Here is a 25,307-nt window from a genome sequence, read left to right as displayed (position 1 = left end):
CCACCTGTTCAATGTCTTTAATCATTTTGTGTTATAATGGAGTCACAAGTTGCTAAACTGTCAAAGATATTAGCAGTCTTAATTTGTTTTTCCTTGTTAAATCACTTGAGATTTAACTTCTATAACTTTGTTGTTGTTTGGGGTTGGACGCGTTCGACCAATAGGTCATATGTGTTCGTATCACTCGATTTTTCTGTGTCTTCTGTAATTACTTGCTTGCTCGGATATCACTTCAGTCAATATTCACTAAATATGATCATGTATCACTTATCTTGCTATTGGTAGGGGGTTATTCACCTCCTATAAAATTGGTTCGAGTTTACCGTATTCAGGCTTTTTTTAGATACGGTGCTAGTGTCATCTATTTTAAAACAAAATTAGGTAGCGCCTACCATACTGAGCTCTTATTCAAATTGTTGTACCTGGATTTTTATTTCATTTAGTCGGATTTCGAATTCCATGTAGTGAAGATGAGAAGTCATGCCGTTCTTTGTTCGAAATGTAGAACCGGTGAATATATGTAGGAATAAAGTTGAAAATCAAGATAATGTTCTAGAAAATGTGTCAAATAGTGCAATTTGTCAAGTTTTACGACAACTTGCTTCTCTTGTCTGCTTGGCTAACGATGTTTTTGGTGAAATTTATAAGGAGTTCCATGATGTAAATAAAAGGAGTGATCTCTTAAAGGAACGGATTACTAATTTGGATACTTTAGTAGGGAATTTTAATCCGAAGTTGGTGCAAGTTCGTAAGTATAATTCAGAGCAAAAATGTATATTAGGTGTATTCTAGGCTACTTGTAAGGCTTGAACTATCAGGGCTGCTCCTAGGGTTGGTGGCACACAGGAGTGGATGTCATATGTCAGGGGTCAAAGGTACACATGCCTCCTCAGAAAGTAAAAAGTCATTCCTCCGGAATGGCTAAAACTCCTTCGGGTTTTAGCCATGGTGCTCAGGGAAGCTTAACCCCCCCCCCTTTGAACAGCCCCAGAGGTAATAGTCTAGTTAAGGCCAAGGTTAATTGTAGAAAAAACATCCAATAGGAAAAAAAATTATAATATGGTGCTTTCAAAGTACCGTATTATAATCACAGTTGTTACGTCCCAGCTCCCCCCAGGGGCGTCGTCTGGGGGTTGCAGGGGGGGGCCGTTGCCCCCCAATAATGTGAAAAAAAATTACTATACATCCCATGCCCTTTCACTATCCAGATATGGGTAAATTTATACCAAATCATATTATTGAGTTAGGAATAAAGTGAATACACCATTCGATGCCTTTTTTATGTTGATTACGAATATAATAATCATTTCTATCGGAAATGAATTTAAGCCCCCCCCCCCCTATATAGGCCTATGCCAATTCAGGGTTAGGTTAGGATGTAGAAATATATCCCCTTATTGGGAATATAAAGGGGGGGGGGCTGAAATTAATTTCCAATAGAAAATATTAACAAATTAGTAATAAGCATAAAAAAGGCATCAAGTGGTATATTCACTTTAAGTGTAATTCAATAATATGATTTGGTAGAAATTTACCCTCATTTTTGTCGGAAATGAATTTTACCCCCACCCCTATATATACCAATTCATGGTATATATTTGCACATTGGGGGGGGGGGGTTAATTTTATTTCTGATGTAAATAGGAGGTAAGTTTAAACTTAGAAGATTAGAAGATTGCATACATGACAGGTCTATACTGATCTGAATTCTGACAAATAAACGTTATACCTGAGTTTCGAATTTTCAATCTATGTTTCATTGTCTAGTTTTTGAAAAGGCAAGTCGTGTTATTTCAGTAGAACTGTTAGCCATATCAAGGCCGTATCCAGGGGGGGGGGGTTACCCGGTTTGAACCCCCCCCCCCGAAATTTTTGACCGACTCGAAAATAAGTCGAAAATTAGTAAAACCTAGGTAAAAATCAGTAAAATTAGTCGAAAACTGAGTCAAAAATTAGTAACCCCCCCCCCCAAAAAAAAGTCAAAAATTAGTAAAACCCCCCTGAACAAAAATCCTGGATACGGCCCTGAGCCATATAAAGTTTTTTTTTCTAAATTTAAGAAATAAAAATTACAGGTCTTCAAAACCTCTGAAATCTGGATTGAGCAAAGGTATGAGGCTAAATATGGATCTCTTGTTCCTCATTTCGACACTAGATCTGTTTTGAAAGTTTTCAATTTTATAACACTTAGATTTAATGTCATCTAAGGTCAGTGCCCTATGCAGTGGGGATGATTAGAGATAGATAAGTTCCCATTTCCCTTAAATCTTTCTTTAAAACACCCTCCCACTCCAACTGCGGACGACCTGCTTTCCGTTTAGCCCTAGATGGTTGGCCGAGTAGGACAATTTTCGGCTGTCTGTCACCCTTCTTCCGCAGGACGTGTCCTAGCCATCTCAACCTTTCTCTCCTTATAGCCCTAGAAAGCGACTGAATACATTCATATTTTTATTTGCCTAACTCAACTACTTTCCAATATAGCATAAGGCCCGTAAACTAGAATTCTACCGAAAAATGACCAATTTTCAGGTTGTGTTTTAACGGCAGAGAGGAAGGGGCTCTTTTATCTTAACGGGTTCTCTTGCCAATTATTTCTTTGAAATTGAATATTTTGCGAAATCTTAGAACTGTACTGTATTTGAAATTATCTTGTTATCAGAAGACATTATTGACATGCAAAACAAGTGCCAGACATTGCTATGGTTTATGAATATGAATTATGAATGTAAATGATTGACTCCAGGTTTGCATATTTTATCTCAACTAATTGAAAGCTTTTCTTCTGAAGCTTGACAAAGTTAGCATGATAAATTCATGTACTTTTCTCAGTTTATCTCATGGGGTTCAAAAATCGCACCCGGAAGTTTCTGCAGGGTCAAAATTTAACTTTTCCCTCATCTATTGAAATCTGATCTATTTGTTGGAACATAATAGTTCGCCCTTATTAGAGTAGTCTTTATCTCTTTTGCCAATCACTGGAAAAGTTGATACGTTTTCATAAATTTTGGAGGTGCTCTGACGCGACCTCCTTTATCTTGAAAAAAAAAAAATCAAAATCCCCGCCTAGATTTTGATTATGTTTTTATCTTCATCAGAGGCAACGCTGTAGCATAGCCTATAGTAAAGGCCATACGGCTCCAATGTTTTATTATTTATTTTTTTTTTTTTTTCCCAGAGGCACTTCATATGGAAGGGGTCGTCGAAAAATCTTCAAAGGGGGTTTATCGATTGCAAATCGAGAGTTCTAGTACCCTTTTTGGTAGTCAAAAATGATTGGAGGGCAACTAGCCCCCCTCCCACGCCCATCATTCCCCCAAACACGTCCAATCAAAACTTTGAGATAGGCATTTTGTTCAGCGCAGTTGATTTGCAGATAGAAAATATATTTTTGAGGGGGACACTCCCCCACAACCCTCAGGGCAAGGGTTTTAAGTTATGCCCTAGGGGCATATAAGGTTTTTATAGAAGGCGTTGTCGTAGAAACTTCAAAACAGGCTCATTCGATTGGAAATTAAAGAGCTAGTGCCCTTTAAATAGTCTAAAGGCATTAGAATCTAACTAGCCCCCCTCCCCCCCCCACGCCCATCATTCCCCCACACAAAATCGATCAAAATTTTCAGATAGCCAATTTGTTCAGCGGAGTTGATGTGCAGATATACACTATATTTTTGAGTAGGACACTCCCCCACTACCCTCAGTGCACGGGTTTTAAGTTATGCCCTGGGGGCATATAAGGTTTTTATAGAAGGCGTTGTCGTAGAAACTTAAAAACAGGCTCATTCGATTGGAAATTAAAGGGCTAGTGCCCTTTTTAATACTCGAAAGTATTTGGAGGGCAACTAGCCCCCCCCCCACGCCCATCATTTCCCCAAACACATCCACTCAAAATTTTGAGATAGCCATTTTGTTCGGCGTAGTTGCTTTCCAGATAGAAAATATGTTTTTGAGGAGGAGACTCCCCCAGAACCTTCAGGGCAAGGGTTTTAAGATATGCCCTAGGGGCATATAAGGTTTTTATAGAAGGCGTTGTCGTAGAAACTTCAAAAAAGGCTCATTCGATTGGAAATTCAAAGGGATAGTGCCCTTTTTAATAGTCGAAAGTGATTGGAGGGCAACTAGCCCCCACCACGCCCATCATTCCTCCAAACACATCCAATCAAAATTTTGAGATAGCCATTTTGTTCAGCGTAGTTGATTTTCAGATAGAAAACATGTTTTTGAGGAGGATAATCCCCAACAACCCTCAGGGCAAGGGTTTTAAGTTATGCCCTGGGGGTATGTAGGGTTTTTATGGAAGGAGTTGTCGAAGAAAGTTCAGAAAACGCTCATTCGATTGGGAATTCAATCGGATAGGGCCCTTTTTATTTGTTGAAAGTGATTGGAGGGCAACTAACCCCCCCACGCCCATCATTCCCCCAAACACATCCAATCAAAATTTTGAGATAGCCATTTTGGTTCAGCGTAGTTGATTTCAAGATTGAAAATATATTTTTGAGAAGGACACTCCCCCACAACCCTCAGGGCAAGGGTTTTAAGTTTTGCCCAGGGGGCATGTAAGGTTCTTATAGAAGGCGTTGTGGTAGAAACTTCAAAACAGGCTCATTCGATTGGGAAATTAAAGGGCTAGTGCCCTTTTTAATAGTCGAAAGTGATTGGAGGGCAACTCGCCCCCCCCCCCACGCCCATCATTTCCCCAAACACTTCCAATCAAACTTTTCAGATAGCCATTTTGTTCAGTGTAGTTGATTTCCAGATAGAAAATAAGTTTTGAGGTGAACCCTCAGGGCAAGATTTTTAAGTTATGCCCTGGGGGCATATAAGGTTTTTATAGAAGGCGTTGTCGTAGAAACTTTAAAACAGGCACATTCAATTGGAAATTCAAAGGGCTAGTGCCCTTTTAATAGTCGGAACTGATTGGAGGACAACTAGCCCCCCCCCCCCCAAGTCCATCATTCCCCCAAACACATCCAATCAAAATTTTCTGATAGCCATTTTGTTCAGCGTAGTTGATTTCCAGATAGAAAATATGTTTTTGAGGAGGACAATCCCCCACAACCCTCAGGGCAAGGCTTTAAAGTTACGCCCTGGGGGCAAATAAGGTTTTTATAGAAGGCGGTGTTGTAGAAACTTCAAAAAAGGCTTATTCGATTGGAAATTCCAAGGGCTAGTGCCCTTTCTAATAGTCGAAAGTGATTTGAGGGCAACTAACCCCCTCTCACGCCCACCTTTTCCCAAAACACATCCAATCAAAATTTTAAGAAAATCAATTTATTAAATGTAGTTTTAAGTTCTGGAAATTAGGTCTTTGAGGATTGAAACTCTACCAAAGCCCTCAGGGCAAGGATTGTATTATTCTCCAAATTCTTCGTATTATTTCATATAGAAGGATGCTCGTGTAAACTTTAGAGAGGAATCATTTGATTGGAAATTGAAAGTTCTTGTTCACTTTTTAAGAGTCAAAAGAGATTGAAGGGCAACTAGCCCCTCTCCCTCCTCCACGCCCTTAAATGCATCAGATAAAAATTTTGAGATAGACGTTTTGTTAAAATAGTTCAAAGTTCTGATAACAAAAACTCCGGTGTCGACACAGCCCACCAGGGCCCAGGGGTAGGCGTTGTAAGTTATGCCCTGGGGCATAACTTATTAAGGGGGGTTTATAACTTATGGGAAGGGGTCTTGTATGGGAAGAACACATAGGAAATCTATTATAATTATCCAATTATAAGGTTAAAATACATACTCTGTGATGGATGCAAAATTGCTTTGGCACACAAATTCCTATCAAGGTCAATTCCAAACAGTCGTGATCCCTTTGTGTCAGCAAGTGAAATGGTCTAAACCCCCTTATTTGAGCTATTTTTTCAATCCATTCATTTTTGTCCATCGCTGTCCACAAGTTATGCAAGCTGTCTATTGTTCATATATAAGGTTCTTATCAAAGAGGTACTCGAATGAGGCCTCATTCGAGTACCTCTTTGATAAGAACCTTATATAAGAACTTGTGAGACAGCTTGCATAACTTGTGGACAGCGATGGACAAAAATGAATGGATTGAAAAAATAGCTCAAATAAGGGGGTTTAGACTCATTTCACTGTTGCTGACACAAAGGATCACGACTGTTTGGAATTGACCTTGATAGGAACTTGTGTGCCAAAGCAATTTTGCATCCATCACAGAGTATGTATTTTTAACTCATAATTCGTATAATTATAATGGAATTTTCCTATGTGTTCTTCCCATACAAGACCCCTTCCCCATAAGTTATAAACCCCCTTACATAGGTTATGCCCCAGTGGCATAACACAAGCACTGCCTACCCCTGGTCCCTGGTGGGCTGTGTCGACACCGGAGTTTTTTGTTATCAGAACTTTGAACTATTTTAACAAAACGTCTATCTCAAAATTTTTATCTGATGCATTTGAAGGGCGTGGAGGAGGAGAGGAGGCTGGTTGCCCTTCAATCTCTTTTGACTCTTAAAAAGTGAACAAGAACTTTCAATTTCAATCAAATGAGTCCTCTCTAAAGTTTATACGAGCATCCCTTCCATAAGAAATAATATGAAGGGATTCGGAGAATCCTTAAATTACAATGCTGCCACTGAGGGCTTTGGGGGAGTTGTAATCCTCAAAGACCTAATTTCCAGAACTTAAAACTACGTTTAATAGAAATGGCTGTCTTAAAATTTTGATTGGATGTGTTTTGGGAAAAGGTGGGCGTGAGAGGGTTAGTTGCCCTCAAATCACTTTCGACTATTGGAAAGGGCACTAGCCCTCGGAATTTCAATCGAATAAGCCTTTTTGAAGTTTCTACAACACCGCCTTCCATAAAAACCTTATATGCCCCAGGGCATAGCTTTAAAGCCCTTGCCCTGAGGGTTGTGGGGATTGTCCTCCTCAAAAACATATTTTCTATCTGGAAATCAACTACGCTGGAACAGCTGCTAACTGTCAGAAAAATTTTGATTGGATGGTACAGGGGAAATTGATGGCGTGGAGGCTAGTTGCCCTCCAATGCCCTCTGACTACTAAAGGGCACTAGCCATTTGAATTTCCAAATTGAATGTGCCTGTTTTGGAAGTTTCTACCCGACAACGCCTTCTATAAAAACCTTATATGCCCCCCAGGGCCTTGCTTAAAAATCTTGCCCTGAGGGTTCACCTCAAAACTTTATTTTCTATTCTGAAATCAACTACACTGAACAAAATGGCCATCTGAAAAGCTTGATTGGATGTGTTTGGGGAAATGATGGGCGTGGGGGGGGGGGGGCTAGGCTGCCCTCCAATCACTTTCGACTACGGGAGAAAGGGCACTAGCCCTTTAATTTCCAATCGAGATGAGGGCTATTTTGAAGTTTCTACGTAACAACGCCTTCTCATAAAGACCTTATATTCCCCCAGGGGCATAACCCAAAACCCTTGCTCCTGAGGGTCAGTGGGGAGTGTCCTCTGGGGGCATATAAGGTTTTTATAGAAGGTGTTGTTGTAGAAACTTCAAAACCGGCACATTCGATTGGAAATTTGAATGGCTAGTGCCCTTTTCAATAATCGGAAGTGATTGGAGGGCAACTTGCCCCCCCCCCCCACGCCATCATTCCCCCAAGCACATCCAATCAAAATTTTCTGATAGCCATATTGTTCAGCGTAGTTGATTTCCAGATAGAAAATATGTTTTTGAGGAGGACAATCCCCCACAACCCTCAGGGCAAGGCTTTAAAGTTACGCCCTGGGGGCAAATAAGGTTTTTATAGAAGGCGGTGTTGTAGAAACTTCAAAAAAGGCTTATTCGATTGGAAATTCCAAGGGCTAGTGCCCTTTCCAATAGTCGAAAGCGATATGAAGGCAACGAACCCCCCTCTCACGCCCACCTTTTCCCAAAACACATCCAATCAAAATTTTAAGACAGCTATTTTATTAAACGTAGTTTTAAGTTCTGAAAATTAGGTCTTTGAGGATTACAACTCCACCAAAGCCCTCAGGGCAAGGTTTGTAATTTAAGGATTCTCCGAATCCTTTATATTATTTGTTATGGAAGGGATGCTCGTATAAAGTTTAGAGAGGAATCATTTGATTGGAAATTGAAAGTTCTTGTTCACTTTTTAAGAGTCAAAAGAGATTGAAGGGCAACTAGCCCCTCTCCCTCCTCCACGCCCTAAATGCATCAGATAAAAATTTTGAGATAGATATTTTGTTAAAATAGTGCAAAGTTCTGATAACAAAATACTCCGGTGTTGACTCAGCCCACCACGGCGCAGGGGTAGGCGTTGGAAGTTATGCCCTGGGGCATAACTTATTAAGGGGGGCTTATAACTTATGGGAAGGGGTTTTGTATGGGAAGAACACATAGGAAAACTATTATAATTATCCAATTATAAGGTTAAAATACATACTCTGTGATGGATGCAAAATTGCTTTGGCACACAAATTCCTATCAAGGTCAATTCCAAACAGTCGTGATCCCTTTGTGTCAGCAAGTGAAATGGTCTAAACCCCCTTATTTGAGCTATTTTTTCAATCCATTCATTTTTGTCCATCGCTGTCCACAAGTTATGCAAGCTGTCTATTGTTCATATATAAGGTTCTTATCAAAGAGGTAATTGTATAGACTTTGATAAAAGCCTCATTCGATTTAAATTGAAAGTTCTAGATCCGTTTTTTAAAGTCAAGAATAATCGGACAGTAAGCAACCTCCCCCCCCATGCCATAAAAATTTGGAACTCTTTGCAATCAAAAACCAACAAAATTTAATTTAAAAAAAGTTGCTGAAAAGAGATGTCTTTTAATAAAAATCAAGGCCGTATTAATGTTCTAATTTACATATACAGATACAATTTAAAGTTAACATTATAAACGACCGGAATAACATACTAAAGAATGCTTGAAATCTGCAACGAGCAAAAATCCAATAGAAAATCACAGAAAAAAACAAACCACAAACATAATTATAAATGATTAAATAGATCTTAAAGCGAGTAAGGCTTCGATTGAATATGAAAATCAAGCTTAAAACGAAAACAAATATATTGCTATTAAAGTATAAATGAAACTTAAAACGAACAAAATTAGATACACAATCAATGCGAAAAAACATACAATATATATTAATGTAAATGAATAAATAAATCTTAAAACGAGTGAAACTTAAACTGAATATTCAAATCAAGTTTGAATCGAATAAAAATAACTACAAACAAGAGTTTGGGTATCGGTTCACTGCAGGAGCCTAAAACCTACTGCATCATTGGCGCTTTACTGAAAACGAATTATATTACAAATGTTTTCTTTTGTACTTAATATTGAAAATAAAAATTTAAAATTACATTAAAATTTTGAACTGATGAGCTTTTAGCAATTAATATCATTATGCATCAAATATTCAGTTTAATTTATTAGTTCTTTTCAAGATTGGTCAAGACAAATATAGTTTCACTACAAGCAAAATTTGGATACTGCCCTCTTGTTTAACTGTAAAAACCTAAAGCCTTCTGCGTAATTGGTGCTTCACTGAAAACGAATTACTCGTATATTACAAATTTATTATTTTCCAGTTCTTACAGCATTGAAAATGAAAATAAAAATTACAGTGAAAAAAAAATCTTGAACTGATGGATCTTTCAAAAATTAATATCATTATATATCTACTATTCAATTTGATTTTGTTTATACTTTCCAAGACTGTTCAAGACTCATATAGTTTTGCCATTTTTTTTAACTCTGCCATTTTTTGTAGCTAATCGTGTTAGTTTGTTATGAAAACCTTCTATGGCTTCTAGGCATTCCTATTTGAGCGGAAAACTGCACCTCAAACTTTGTGGAACATGCATTTTCTTGCATGAAACACCAAAATATAATAAAATGTCAAGTTTCGGAGTGTTCCACCACTCGCAAGCAAGTGCCACTGGTATTTTTGAATCCGCATGGTCAATCTAGGGGGTGGAGGGTAGGCTAATTCTCGTAGCAGCCCCATTCCGTCGTGGTATGATTCATATGTTCAACATCTGGCGTCCGGACTATCATATAATCTACCAAGCAGACAATTACCCCAAATCAGTATTAATCAATAAATGAAACCCAAAACGAACAAGAATTAAAATAAGTATTAGAGTCAAACTCAAAACAAGCATAAATTAATATGAGTAGGGTTCAAAACCCCTATGCTTTCTAAAATACAGAATAGAATTTGTACTTTACTGAAAAAAAATTCAAATAAGTTTACTGAAAAAAAATGTGAATTTTCAATTTAATATAAATATTCTGATATTTATTAACTAAAATCTTAATTAATTTTTGATGTCTTAAAGTTACAAAAGTGAAAATATTTCAAAGAATGGTTTTCATTAAAGCGCCAATGACGCAGTAAGTTTTAGGCTTCTGCAGTGAGACGATACCCAAACTCTTGTTTGTAGCTATTTTTATTTCATTCAAACTTGATTTGCATATTCATTTTAAGTTTCACCTGTTTTAAAATTTATTCATTCATTTTCCTTAATATATATTGTGTGTTTGTTTGCATTGATTGTTTAACTAATTTCTGCTCCTTTTATGTTTCATTTATAATTTAATAGCAAAAAGTTTCTTTTCGTTTTAAGCTTGATTTTCATATTAAATCCAAGCATTACTCGCTTTAAGATCTATTTATTCATTTATATTATTACTTGTTGTATGTTTTTTGCTATGATTGTTTCTTTAATTTCTGTTTGTTTTGGGTTTCATTTATTCTTTAGTAGTAATTTCGGGTCGTTTTGAGTTTGAATTTAAACATGTATTTTTATCTCCTGAGCTTAAGTTTAAAATGGCCTTTACTTTTCTTTGAAAAACTTATTTTTCTGAAAGTTTTTTTTTAAATTAATTAAATAAAAGAAAGGTCATAACTCACACAGATGCTGGTAGGGTGTTGTCACTGCCACAAAAATTCCGAGTCATAGGGAGGGGGATATACGATGAATTAACGGGTGGGAGGTTCTAAAACGAAAAAGTAGCCTAATTTTAGGTTTTAGCTTTCAAAGCTTTGCCGAGCTCTTAGGAACAGTCTCAGGAGGAATCTTCCTCCTCAAGATTGGCTAGAATGGCCTCATTCCTTCTCTAAAAATATCAATCTGTAAATAAACTTTTCCCATCTCCCCCCCCCCTCCAAAGAGTCGGACATAGGTGAATTTACGGCTGCAGATATAGGTGCACAGAGGTGCGAACCGTAGAGAGGAGGGGTCCAGGAGCTTATATATATATATATATATATATATATATATATATATATATATATATATATATATATATGTGTGTGTGTGTGTGTGTGTGTGTGTGTGTGTGTGTGTGTGTGTGTGTGTGTGTGTGTGTGTGTGTGTGTGTGTGTGTGTGTGTGTGTGTGTGTGTGTGTGTGTGTGTGTGTGTGTGTGTGTGTGTGTGTGTGTGTGTGTGTGTGTGTGATGATGATGATGATGTGTGTGTGTGTGTGATGTGTGTGTGTGTGTGTGTGTGTGTGTGTGTGTATATATATATATATATATATATATATATATATATATATATATATGCTCACCTTATGAGAATTGCCACTGAGTGGGGGATCAAGGAAAAGGTTGCTGCTGTAGTAACTGATAATTGAGCAAATGTAGTTCGGGCTGTAAAGGATGCTGCATTCCAAGTAGGTACAGGATGGACACATATTTCGTGCTTCACACATACTCTTAATTTGACGTGGGGGTGCTATTAATGAAACTGCTGAACTGTTGCCTCTTGTCCAAAAGGCTAGAAATATTTTCAGACTTTCCTGGCCTAGTGTCTTTGCCACCAACAAGCTGTGCCAGTTCCAAATGTATTGCAACGTTTGCTTCAAAAAATTGAAATCTCATGTGACCATTAAATGGAACTCCCTTCTCATTATGTTACGTAGTCCATAAGATTTGAAAGAGTCTGTAACAAGCTTGCTTGCGCTTTTCGGTAAAGTGGACTTCATACTCACTGATAGTGAATGGGGTGTAATTTCAAACGTGATTGCGGTGCTTACATCTTTTGGAGAGGTAACTATTGAGCTCTCTTCTGAAAGTTTTCACTCCATTTCGAAAGTCCTGCCTTTGTCTAAGATTTTGAGACGTTACCTTGTTCAGGTAGATTTTGGTGGATTCTCGAATGTGGCTGATGAGCTTCGAAAGGCTTTGCTGAATAAAATGCAGTGTAGGTTTATAAGAATTGGTCAATTCACACCCGTCACAATTGCCACATATCTTGACGTTTCAAGAAAATGTTTATTTCACCTGACAATCTTCTACAAGTTGAGAGCAAAATTGCAAACGAGATTTGGCCTTGCTGGCTGCTGAATATCGATCAGAAGATAAAAGTACCATCGCAGTCCTTTCAATGCAGTCATATCAGAATCAAGCCAGTTTGTGGGGTTCATACGATGAAGTCCTTATAGTCAATGCAGGACATTTTTCGACAGCAGCCAAACATATCATGGCTCTGCAAACTTTCAATAGGGAGCCAATAGTTTCAAGAGACACTTGTCCGCTCAAGTAGTGGAAGTCTCGTGCTATGGAGTCTCAAAAATACCTGTACGAAGTTGAAATGAAATTCATGTTTGTACCCGCTACCAGTGTCCCTTCTCATAGTGTTTTCCAAGGCCGGTCAGATAATCACTGAATGGCGGAACCAATTTTCAGGGAAAAATATTGAAATGCTGCTGTTTTTGAATAGCCAGCAGTTCATTGTTTTCTTTTCCTGGGCCTGAATAATTTCAAATCTGGGTTTTTATTTTATTCATTTATGTAATCGAAGTTTGTTTTTATTGTTTGTTTTTATATTATTTGGATTTTGAAAAAAAAGTTATACAAAATACCCTTTATTTGCCATTTGCGTTACTGAACTTCGGCAAATCCATGAGATTGCAAAAAAACTGATCCGAAATATCGATATATCGAATATCGAGAGTAAAAATATCGATATATCGATTAATCAAAATATCGCCTAACACTATGCGTGACAACACGAATTTCATACGTTGGACATTCGGGAAACATGAATGCAGAGGGAATTAACCCTCCTTCTCATGAGGATATATGGCTATGGACATGACCATTGATCTGAATGGGACATTGAAATATGGGGATCCGGTGTCCCCCCCCCCCCACACACACACAGAAAATTCCCCCACACGCAAAATTTAGCAGCCACAGAGAAAATACAGAATAGGTACCTCAAAATGTCAGATGTCCTAAGGGGTAAAAGGATCAGATTTCAAAAGCAGTTTTAGGACAGGGGCGGTTGATCTCCAATCACTTTGATTTATAAAAAAGGGGATACCACCAGACGGCTAATTTGACAGTGTATATATATACAAATCTTTAAATTACCCAACCAGTATTATATGTCTAGAAGCCCAGCTGAACATAAAGAAACATGCTTAGAATACTATTCTTACTTCATAACATGCAGAATAATCATAGTTAACACATTTTGCAGGGGGAGAACCTTTATCTTCACTTCTTTCCTTTGGTTTTGCAGTTTTTCTAAGAAACTCATGAATTCCTTAGAACCTATATATTTACAGGGTATATACCCCCCCCCCCCTAATGTGCAAATATATACCTAGAATTGCATTCTGAATCTAAATATAACATTCATTTGCATCACAAATAAAATTTACCCCCGCATTAGCCATATGGTTGATGTCCAAAAAAAAGACGAACTCTCAATTCTGATCGAATGAGCATCCTCCGAAGTTTCTACGACCGCAAGGGGGAGCTGAGGATGAGGATGGGGCAGTCCACTCCTATACGGAATAACTTCTGCTGTTTTTGGGGTTTAAGGTTACTCTTTACTTTCATAAGAACAGCCTAGACCCGAAATATGTATCATAAGAGACTTTTCGTTTTAAATGGCGTATTTTTAGAACAATGTAAAGTCAAATATAATTCTTTTGTCCAACAAAGCAGGGGAAGTAGTAGCTTATTAGACAACAAATGTTTGTCCTGTGTTATGCAATTGTAAGCGTCGTTTCCGTTGGAAGATCGTCTTTTGTCCAAGCGGCATACAAAAGAAATCCTTCTGGAACAGGATTTCAATACGACGATCTTGTAAATAACATGTGTCAAGTGAATTTCGGCTATCATAAATAGTGTATAGCAAAACTTGACAGTTAACCCGTAGCGGAAGCAGTGCTGCCTGGTATAAGATAATGCAGCCATAAAAGCGAAAATATGCTGGAGCAAAAAACTGCCAAAGTTACAGTTTGAAAAAAATGTGCTACTTTGAAGAATTCTCCGTGCAACTAACAAAAAAATCGCTCAAATGACGCAAATGGCTTTCTTCTGGCAACACTGAGTAAACGAGTTCGACTATGTAGTCTTTACAAGTTGAGCTTAGAACAGATCCTGAAAGGGCATGCTCGTTAGTTCCTTCTTAAAATTATAATGTATTATAATTTTACTTACTCCACCAAGAGTAGGCTGAAGAAGCTCCCTAAAAAAATTATCCAATACCCTCTTCCCATGAAAATAAAAACCCATTGGCTTATTATCATACTTACACCCACGGTATGTAGAGGCAAATTAATTGGTCAAGTGGGGGAGGGGGCATCGATACTGGAAAGATCTTTATCCTTGGACCTCAAATGGGCCCCTGGGAAGGGCTTACTTCTTTAAAAAGTTTCCAAATACCATTCCTTCGGCACTTGTCTTGAATCCGATAAACACGCGATAAACCGCATAGAGAATTTTAAAGATACCATTTGAAAAACAGGTTTCCGCTAGCGAGTGAGTTGTTGTTCATCATCTGACAAAGATTTAAACTTTAGTTTTTTGGGGTTGAAGGGGAATAAAAGGTACTTAGGTTATGTTACATATTTTATATATGCTATGCTTCCCCCCCCCCTAATGGGCAAATATATAGCCCAAATTTGTTTCTAAACTATTATATTTTAATCCTATTTTGTTATATTTCATTAACATTAACGAAACTTTCCTTATCGCGTGTTTATCGGATTCAAGACAAGTACCATTCCTTCCTCCAACTCGAACATCTTCAGAAATGCATGTCGTAGTAAGATTGTGAACTCAGTTATTTGATCAAATACTTACATTTGTATAACACACACACGGTTCACAACCTTTTGGAAAGTTGTTAACCTAGGTAAAGAATACTGTCAGGAAGGAATTTAGAGTATAAGCTAGGTTTAATCTAACCCATATAAAGAATAATCGGTACTTGTCAATTAGCTGGAACACACGCGAGAAGTCAAGTTTGGTTAATGCTCATGAAATAAAACAAAATGTGAAGAAAATATAATAGTTTAGAAACAAATTTGAGCTATATATTTGCACATTAGGGGTGGGTGGGGGGGGGTGGTAAAGCATAGAATATATTAAATACGTAACCTAGGTACCTTTCCCCCCCCCCCTTAACCTAAAAAAACTGAAGTTTAAATATTGTAAACACAATTACAAGCCATGGTTTGCAATTCAATTCTCTATTCAAAGAAACCCGTTTGACTAGTTTCTTCCCTATACTATGTATCGCGTGGGTTCCAGCTAATTGACAAGTACCAAATAATCTATTTTTTATTCTGGTTTTAAATGATGCAAATTCGTTAATTTTGAATCGACCCAACAAAAGTTATGTTTACATTTCTAAAGATCATTCTTGTTTGTTTTGGGCTCCATTAGAAATTATGATTGAAGTCTACTACTGTTAAAAACCGTTGCTGCACCAAGCCGCCTGAGATCAACTCAGCTGCGTAGGCGTCTGCTCTATTCCAATATGTTCAAAGCTTCACTCTTTACTCCTTCCTTGAAGTTCGTATTCCGTAGGTCCGAATTGAATAGCTTTTTGTCATCTTTATTGGGACCTTAGACCTTGGAACCACCTCTGCCTCCACACAGGGCTGGGGAGAGCCAAAATTGGGTTCTACTTTCTATTCTTCTTCTTTTACCAATGCAGTACTGCCTAAATACACATAGCTTGGGCGCCAGACCTCTATAATGTGACAACTAGGTGATCAAAAAGACACAGTCAGTTTGACAATAGTTTCCGACTATATCGACCACGCTGAATCTGAATGTGGGTGGTGGCAAAGCTGGAGGTGACGGCTTGACCTTCTAAAATCCAAAAAACACCCTTTTTTGGCCTATAAAATGTGTACATACTGTTTATTTTTTTTTAAGTTTGTACCACTCCAATTTAGTTGCATGACATCTCATATTATTCCTAATATGGTCGTCTCTTAGAAAATGTTTGTTTTTTTTCGATACCTTGTATAGTCCCGGAGCTATAGGCTAATATTTAATAATTTTCCCTGAAAATCTCAAAATTCAAATGTTTATTTCAAGGTAAAGCACGTATCTCGTAACTTAATATATTTTTAGGATTTTTCATCTTTTACCAGAATTTATCTTGAATATTGAGCTTCACATTGCCGAACATTTCCAAGCTCCAGCTGTTTGTTGAAGCTGCACAGAATTTTTTTTTAAGTATAAGCCAAAATTGTATGCGAAAATGTATCTTTGCCAAATAGTCATATGACACAATATTGTACGCTAGAATTTAGCGTAGATTCCAAATATCAACGTTAATTTTCAACCCAATATTAAGTTAGTTTGTTATAGGCTAATTACTTATTTGTAGGCCTTTTTTTTTTTAAATGGTACAGCGAGACATGTTTATATGCTAAATTTTGACGCCATGTTGACTTGGTCATCGTGTTTCAACTTTAGTTGCTATATACTATTTAATTTGCTATAAGCTCTGATTTTCTTGAAGTACTGTACATCTATATAAAAATACTTGTATTTTTATTAAAATACTTGTATAAAAATACTATTGGGTTGAAATTAATTGAGTAAAAATACAAGTAAAGCCTGTCAAAATACAGTTCCCGCGCATCCCAACGGTTTTCCCCCAACGTACGAAAAAAATCCCGCTAATCCTCGTCTGAATCGTCGCTGTCGGCACCACATCGCCCACCACACGCGCAAAGAATGTCGCATGGCTTTATCCCCAAACAAGGACACTTTTTACTGCATACAGTTTTACAGTAACAAAAGGTCGAAGCCTTGTTGACAGTTAGAGGCCAGGGGGTCAGCGCTGAAGTCACTGGACTGACTCCTAAAATGACGTGATGGGTCCAGCCAAACTCAAGTGGGTTGAAGACATAGGGCTTAGGAATCACAGCCTGAAGAATAATGCTCCACTGAAGTATAGCTCTCTTGACGTGATATACGAAAGAACCATCTGTTGGGGGCAAGCTGTTCAAGTTCTTTTTTCTGGGAAATAAATTAATTTGGAGGTCATTGAGAGAATCAAATTCGGACTGTTCTTTGCTATATACCGATACAGCCAATTTCGTACAGATACGCATGATTTCGGGCTCGTACATAATGATGTTTCGGATATCACTCCTCACTTTCAGTGTAAGGTCAGCAATTTCTTGAATGAGCTGTGATTTAACAGCAGATGTAGCAAATGTTTTTTTGCCCTTCGAGAAGAAAAAACTGACCGTATCACATCCACTAACGCAATGTAGCAGCCCTATTGACTCTAAAACAGCACACGATGTTCTGTTCACAATTGCATGGATCGGAAAGACTTTTTACACGGAACTGAACGTAGAGCTCGGGTTTATAGCCCGGGTCACACCTGCAGAGGAATATTTCGCGATAGTTCTGTAATAGAATGACCACAATGTCTGTATCATTCGCTTCAACAATTACTTGGGAGCATCCATTTCTGTAGCATTCGGCAACATGGAGAGCCACACGCGTGTCGGCTTCTTCATGTGTGCTGCACAAGGTAGCTTCGTAGTCCGGGTTTGGATCTAATGTCGTTTTGGATGGGACCATTTTTAGGACCTTCATTCTGTCACTGAATCCGCCAGAGAGGTAAATGGTAAATCTTAATTCAGAAAGACAGACATGGCTCCACAACTCAAAAATACATTCGATAAGTCTTGCCTTACTCTCTGACTGCATAAGCAAGATATCCCAGTTTTCTAGCACCATGCTCTTCGTAACGATAAAAATCTTCGTCACTGTATTTCCTCTCCGCTCATGACATCCACTACTGTCTTTTAGAACAATAGGATGCCCGGACAAGTTTGCAAGGCCAAACACTCCGTCATACCGATCAGCTACAATATGCAGCTCAGTTGTAAATTTTGGGAGTCGAGTTAATTGCCTTGCAAGGATTCGTTTCTAAAATGCCTTAACGGTTTCGGTTTTGTCTGGCACTTGCGACCGGTTTAACGGCATGAAATCTACCACCACACCAGTTCTCGTGACCGTGTTAATCGGTACTTCACTAGGCCAACTTTCTAAACTTGCAGAGGTACGAATGAACTCGAGAAAACTTGACTTCGTACCCGATCGAAGTTTAATACGTTCACCAGCTCCTGCTTCAAATATTGCTAGGGCGTAGGGCAAAAGTTCATGCGGCATGATCTTACTTAGCATGTCAAGCGTAGATTCTTGACTAGTGCCAACAGTAACCAAAATCCTTTTAACAGCTTCCAATTCAGCATGAACGCTGCTACCGGTCTTGGTTGTCGAGCGTTTGGCCTGTTTTGTTTCGCAATCCATAGTCTTTACTTTAACCTTGGAAAAGGGGTTGGGTTTTCCATCGAAGTATGCTTCCAATGCTTTTAAACCACTAGCACGTGCACCCAAGAGGCTCTTTGCCACTGCCTCATCAGCAACTTGATTTGAAATGATAGTCACCAATGATTCCTCATCACATGTAAACGGATCAATATGGTCTTCGACAACAGAGACCACACTACTGACAAGGTTTTCTTGGCGCTTCTCAAAGGCACCATTTTTTCTTCCTTCACCGTCAAATTCACTCATGCTCTCAATTCCGGCACGTCGACAAAGGGCAGAGGAAACCTCAGCACAGAATGGTATGGTGGTAGTCCACTTGGCAACTGCCATTGAGCTCAGTGTGATTCCCTTTATTCGTCCCTTTTGTTTTGATTCAAGGTTGAGTGTGGATTCCAGTGCATGATCTGGGGAAACACAATTCATCTTGCAATTTTTCCACTTAACGTTAAATAGTCCTTTGAAAAGATATCATGCAAGCTAGGTGGCAAGGTTTTCATGTCACTCAAATACTGGAGTAGGCATGCAGTGTACTTATAATGCCCTGCGGCTGTCACATACGGCAACATGAGGGTTGCACCCATCATATGACCTTCCCAGTCTACCCCACGCTCTGCCATCAGGAACTGGAGAAGAATCAGCACAAGATTCATATACTCCATCTACAACTTCGTTGTAAGGTTTTGGTCACGCGACTTGTTGAACTGGTTCATCAAAGGCTTCAGAGATTCCAAGTGTTTGTCTAGGTCGTCGAATGAGCCTCCGCAATTCATGAACGCAGACATCAAATCTGACAGCTCATCAAAAGTACTTGTTTCTTCGTCTGATTCAATGTAATACTGTTCAAGAGCATTCCAATATACTCTGTACAAGGCCTCTACTACGATGATGTGAGCCTGCATACACCTGTAATAGGGTTTTCCAGTCATAGCTTTTTTCGCAGTTCCAGGGAGTGAAATGCCAGCCTTACTAAAGATTTCCTCAAGCCCCGAGCCTTTCATGAGGTACCCAATCACATTCAGTTTCCCAATCACATGAGGTACCAATAATACTCAGTTTCTGTTTACTCATTTCCAGCAATCTGAAAGTTATTTGGCCTACCTGTCCATGACATTACACAGTTACATAAGGCAGGCATTAGGCGTCGTTCAGTTCCTATTCTTAGCTCTAACCACTAACAGTACAGCTTCTCAATCACACTACCAACCTCAAGTTTAATCAGCAACAGCGTTCACAAATTGTTTCTTTCACGAAAGCTATTTTTATCATTTTCGTCTTCTGCTTCCTACAAAATGCGTACCTGGGAAATTTGATCTCAAGGTGAAGTTGAAAAACAATTAGCCTATAACAACTGAAGTTGATATTTGGTTGAAAAGTAAAGTTCATATTCAGATTTGGTGTTAAATTCTAGCATAAAAGATGTGTCATATCATCATTTTGGAAAAATGTATTTTTGCATATACATTTTGACGTATACTTTTTCAAAAAATTCTAGACGGCTTCACCGAACAGTTGAAGCTTTGAACTTTACGGCAATGTTAAGCTAAATACTCAAAGTAAATTCTGGAAAAGAATGAAATATACAAAAATTATAGAAAGGTCCAAGATACGTGGTTTAGCGGAAATGAACCTTTGAATTTTGAGATTTTCGGGGAAAATAAATAAATATTAGCCTATAGCTCCTGGGCTATACGAGATATCGGAAAAAATCGAACATATTCTATGAGAAGACTATGTCAGGAACAAAATGAAATGTCACGCCCCTACATCGGAGTGGTACAACCTTAGAAAAAAAATAAACAGTCTGTACACGTTTTATAGGCCTAAAAAGAGCCTTTTTTTGATTTTACAAGGTCAAGCCGTGATCTCCAGCTTTGGCACCACCCATATTCAGATTCAGCGTGGTCGATATAGTCGGAAACTGTTGTCAAACTGACTGTGTTTTTCTGATCACCTCAACTCAGAAATAAGCGAGATACGCTTTAGTGGCGCCCGGACTAACATGGGAGACAGGCTAGAACAGTGATACTAGGTGTTGAAAGTGAAGAATTGCGAGCACTTTCCCTGACCTTTTCTGTAACGTCTTTTTTCAATATTTGCAATTTATTTTCTGCAAATATTTTGGGTCGTAGCCTATGCTAGTTTTTGAAATTAGCGTAGTTTCTAAAATTATTTGTTGACAGGCTGGTCTCTTTTATCTTTCCGTTCAGTAGAATTAGACATCATGAAATTACAGAGTTTTGAATACATTTAGAATGATCTGTATTATACGGCTTTAATTAAGAACAAAACAGTATTTTTATTTGGCCCTTTTGAGGCCCAGGACCAAGCATTTTGTATTTTATCAAAGGCTGGTTTATCATCAAACTACAAAAGGGTTTTTGAAAACTTCGGAATCCGTAAAAAATTAATCTTAATATCCTGCTGAGACCCTACCTGTAGATTATTTCCAGTTTGACTGGTCACTTTAGTGTACGTGGGGCGGGCTAGATGATTTCTTGAGGGGATACAATTGTTAAGTTGTGTTAGATGTATTCCAAAAGAAATGCCCAAGGATAGATTTAGGTATTTGTTTACTACTACTACTGACAACTGGCCACAGCACCAAGCCGCCTGTGGCCAACACAGCTACCCACGCTCCTTCTCCATCCTAATCTATTTAAAATCTCCCTCTTTAACCCCTCCCTGGAGGTTCTTATTTCCCTTAAATCTTTCTTTTTGACATCCTTGGCTGACCGTATATCAAATAAGAGGCAGTACGAAAATGTGGTTCGATCTCAACTTCTAGGGCTCTTTTGGTCATAGAAAGATTGGTTAAGAAATTGAAAGGGAATTCAAGCTTAAGAATTAGAAAATTTAAAGAAATGTTTCTCTATTGAAAAATTTCTTGAAACGCTTTTTGGCAATCCATCTGGGACCCAAACGGGGTGAAAAGAGATCATAAAAAGTATTAAAAGGTTAATTTGAAGTTTATGGGAAAGGGTAAAGAGCAAAGCTTTGTACAGACTGGGTTGGAGGACCTGTGTGCACAATATTGTTAACCTTAGGCGGCTTTTGTGATGCAGAAGGAAACTTGATGCTTGAAAACGAGCGCGTTTAAATGTCAAATGTTAGTTGTGTTTATTGTGTTTTCCTTAAATTTAACGAGTGTGCTCTAGGGACGATACTGATATATAATTCTTCTTCTCTATTAGCTATACGATATATCAATGCAACAATGCAACCACCCTTATTGTTAGTAATTGTTCCAAAGCATGGATATTAATAACAAGAGATGGAATTTTTGTAACGAAAGTATTATGTTTTGCTGGGCCTGAATCCAAATTATGCTTCGTTCTACTAAGAAAGCAACTCATGGTTTTACTGAAAGAAAATAATCTTCCGGAAAGTGTTATACAAGAAGTGCCATTAAGTAATGTTTACAGAGGCTCTTAAAAAGCGTATGGTTGATTTTAACATAAATATGCTAGTCGACTGTTTACTAGATATACACACGCAGGAATTTATGTTAGAACTGGTGTGGCCTTTCTAGGGCTGGAGTGGGGTAATATTGCTCGTCAAATTTTGGTAAGTAAATATTCAGATTACTAAATGTATTTCTCTGGAAACTATGCAAAAGAAAATAAATTGCCTTACATTTTTGTATATGATGATTTTTACTTCTTTTTGACATAGAAGTTTGTCGCAAGGCACAATCCAATTCATGAAAAAAACATCCCTTGTTTATTATTTTGATTTGAAGTATAAGCAATATCCTATGTTTTTTAGAGTATATAGTTGGAATTAGTTTAAATGCAGGCAAAGTGTTTAGATGACTCTATCTTTGGGTGGCAACTATTATGCCAGAAGGTTATCTCACAGCAGCGTTGGCACTCAACATCCTTTAGACTTCGATCTAAAAATGCAATTTTAAGGAGACTCGATACCTTAAAGGAATGCTATATCCCGTAAATTATAAACTTTTTTGGTTTGTATGGCCAAACTATTTAGAATTGATTGGGCGGTCTTGTCATAACTATTACTAATCATTTAACTTCTCCTGTTTTGCAACGGAGATAGAAATATTCATGTTTAATGAAACTTATATTATTAAAAAGTGTGAATTTTGTTTTTTCGATTGCACAGAGCATAATTTTCTTTTTAAAATTCAGGAAAGGGCAGTCCATAAAACATCCTAGCATACCTGCTTTAAAACATCAAAAATCAGCTCAAAGCAAGTAATGTTTGAGTGATTTGACAGCTTTGGGAGTTCCCTGTTGTGCCACCCGCCTTGTTTTAAAACCTTGCCGACACAGAATGCATATTATTTATGCTGAATATTCAATTTCAAATGGTATTTTTTGGAATTCTCTCCAAATATAGCAAAATGTTATGCTGGCTTTTCCCGTCGTCTGGTGGCAACCTTGATATCAGATGGTTCTTTTAACCACCAGCATCGCTCAATATCCTTCAGTTACGATCATATCATGAAAAATAAAAGCACCAATTCTATGTTCTAAGAAAATTCAGTTGGACATTTTCCTAAATATAGCCGAATTATTTTGTCGTATCTGTACATTATCTGGTGGCAACCTTGATGTCAAAAGGTTATGTCTCAGAGCTCAGGCATGGGTGCATCCAGGGTTTTGTTCGGGAAATTGTCTTTTTCGGGAGAGGCAGCTACAAAAAGACTTTACAAAACGCATCAAAATTTGTTTATATGCATTTCGTTGCTTTTTTATGAGTCGGACAAAAATTTAGGGGGGGGGGGGTCAAACCAGCCCCCCCCCCGAATATGACCTAGGTCTCCCCTATCGATCTACTTTTAGATCAATGTAGAAAGAAATTTCTTCGAAGTTCCTCAAGCTAATTAAAACTGAATTGCTACTAGAAAAGCCACTTGAAATTTAGAAGTTTCAAGTATCCTTTGTTAAGTTGATTGATTTATTATCCATCCTGACACACGTGATGTTTTTCTTCAAGCCTAGAACACATGAAATAGCTGACAACTTAACAACCAGAGACGATAGATAGAGTAAGAATATTCTAATCTTGATGGATTCTTTCAGTTTCAGTTCTATTTTAAAGGCTTTGTTTGTAGTACAGCCGTCGTTTTGTGTAATGATGGAACGACAACACAGTCTTTCTTGTTCAAAGTGCAATATCTTCATTGAATATCCGTATCTTATTGATATGGTCTGTACTACATCAAGATGTGTTGCCCCACTTTAATAGGGCTATTTGATGAAGAGGCTAAGCCCCGAACTGGTAAAGTATCCGATTTTCTGCTGAAAGTAGGCTAGTCACTACAAACTGCATAAAGAATTGCACCTTCAGTTGAGTCTCTAAGACTCTAACATCGCTGGAGTAACTTCCATCTCAGCATCCCAGGGAAGAAGAAAGGGGCAAATGAAAGATTTATCATTAATGAAGAAGAATTAAATTAAGTGCTAACTACGATGTCTAGGACATGGGAAGAAAATGAAACCTGATCATCAATCTGACATACTTCGTAAGGCTCCTGTAGAAGGCGCCATTGAATAAACTTGACCGCGTCGAAGACCAAGGACGAGATAAGCTTCCCAAGACTTTCCAACACCACTAGCGGTGTTTGATCCCACCATCTAGGCATAGTCAACGACATATTAAGACGACGGATTAAGACGGTATGCATTCTACAGATGTTAGATTTTCAGAAGCGTACAATTTGGAAATGCAGCTTGGGCCAAGTCAATAGCTGGACGTCCTCCAAGGGACAGAAAAAGTTTGTAGGAAAAGACTAGAAACGAAACGTACTTTTTCGTAAGAGGGAGTCAAACAGGAAGCTCTGTCCAAAGTGGGATGGAGGTGCCGGGTGTAACTCTGTTGGCCTAAGACAGCATGTTACTGTGATGAGTAGAAAGTTGTAGCAGCATTGTATGTCCATCTGTGCTATTACTTGCAAGGCCGTATCTAGGGGGTGACTCGTAAAAACGTAATTGAAATGCATATAAAAAAAAATTTGATGGGTTTTTTAAAGTTTTTGGTACACCCCCTCCCTCCCAAACAGAAATCCTGGATACGCCCTTGGCTACTTGATCCGTTAACGTATAGATTATGCAGAATAGCTTGTATTTTTGCAAACTGTTTGGTAGTTTGGAAAATTTAGAACACTTTTTTTAGTGTATAGGTTTACGGGAATTAACAGCAGAATTATTTAGAATAGACATAAGTGGAAGGGATTGGATAATAAAGGCCCTGGGGAGGAATTGCCACATCGACATCAGCAATTGTTAGTAGCCTAAGTTTATAAGGATTGGTATGTGTAATTGAGAGAACTTCTTCAGTACTGGGTAAAGGTATTTTGTGTTAAAATGCATAAATTTACAAAACTAAAAAACAACTCATTCAACAGATGTAGTTAAGAATTCTGATTTTTTTTTTCTGCTGGGGTTTATGAAAAACAAAACAAGGAAAATTACTCAGCACAATAATTTTTTTTTATATCGTGATTGAAAGGGGCGCTGGCAGAAACGATAAATATCCCAGAGTTTGCGTCACCCAAAGCAAAACATATGCTGTCAGGGGGTTGGGGCTGGACATCGGCGCACGGGCATCTTCCGAATTAATAAAGTTCCTTTTATTTCTAGGCAGTTCTTATTCAAATAATGAAATAAGGTTGTTTATCGCGCCCTCTCATTGGAAATATTCCTACATACGTGCCTGTCAAGGCTGTATCCAGGGGGGGTAGGAGATTTGAACCCCCTACCCC

General features: G+C 38.1%; 1 protein-coding gene across 1 annotated transcript in view; it reads left to right on the top strand.

The window, feature by feature from the left end:
- The first annotated feature begins 473 nt into the window (after positions 1 to 473).
- The window catches only part of gukh (NHS actin remodeling regulator GUK-holder), a 197,385-nt gene continuing 172,551 nt past the window's right edge, over positions 474 to 25,307 (top strand). The window contains exon 1 of the mRNA XM_089086026.1: positions 474 to 748. Within this exon, the coding sequence (XP_088942152.1) occupies positions 481 to 748 (268 nt within the window). The 5' untranslated portion in view covers positions 474 to 480. The remainder of the gene's footprint in view (positions 749 to 25,307) is intronic.

Source organism: Artemia sp. Qi Xiang Cuo, chromosome 3, assembly GCF_049724085.1.
Source record: "Artemia sp. Qi Xiang Cuo chromosome 3, ASM4972408v1, whole genome shotgun sequence".
Classification (NCBI taxonomy): domain Eukaryota; kingdom Metazoa; phylum Arthropoda; class Branchiopoda; order Anostraca; family Artemiidae; genus Artemia; species Artemia sp. Qi Xiang Cuo.
Note: the sequence above shows the minus strand (reverse complement) of the source record. Positions and strands in the feature narration are given on the sequence as shown.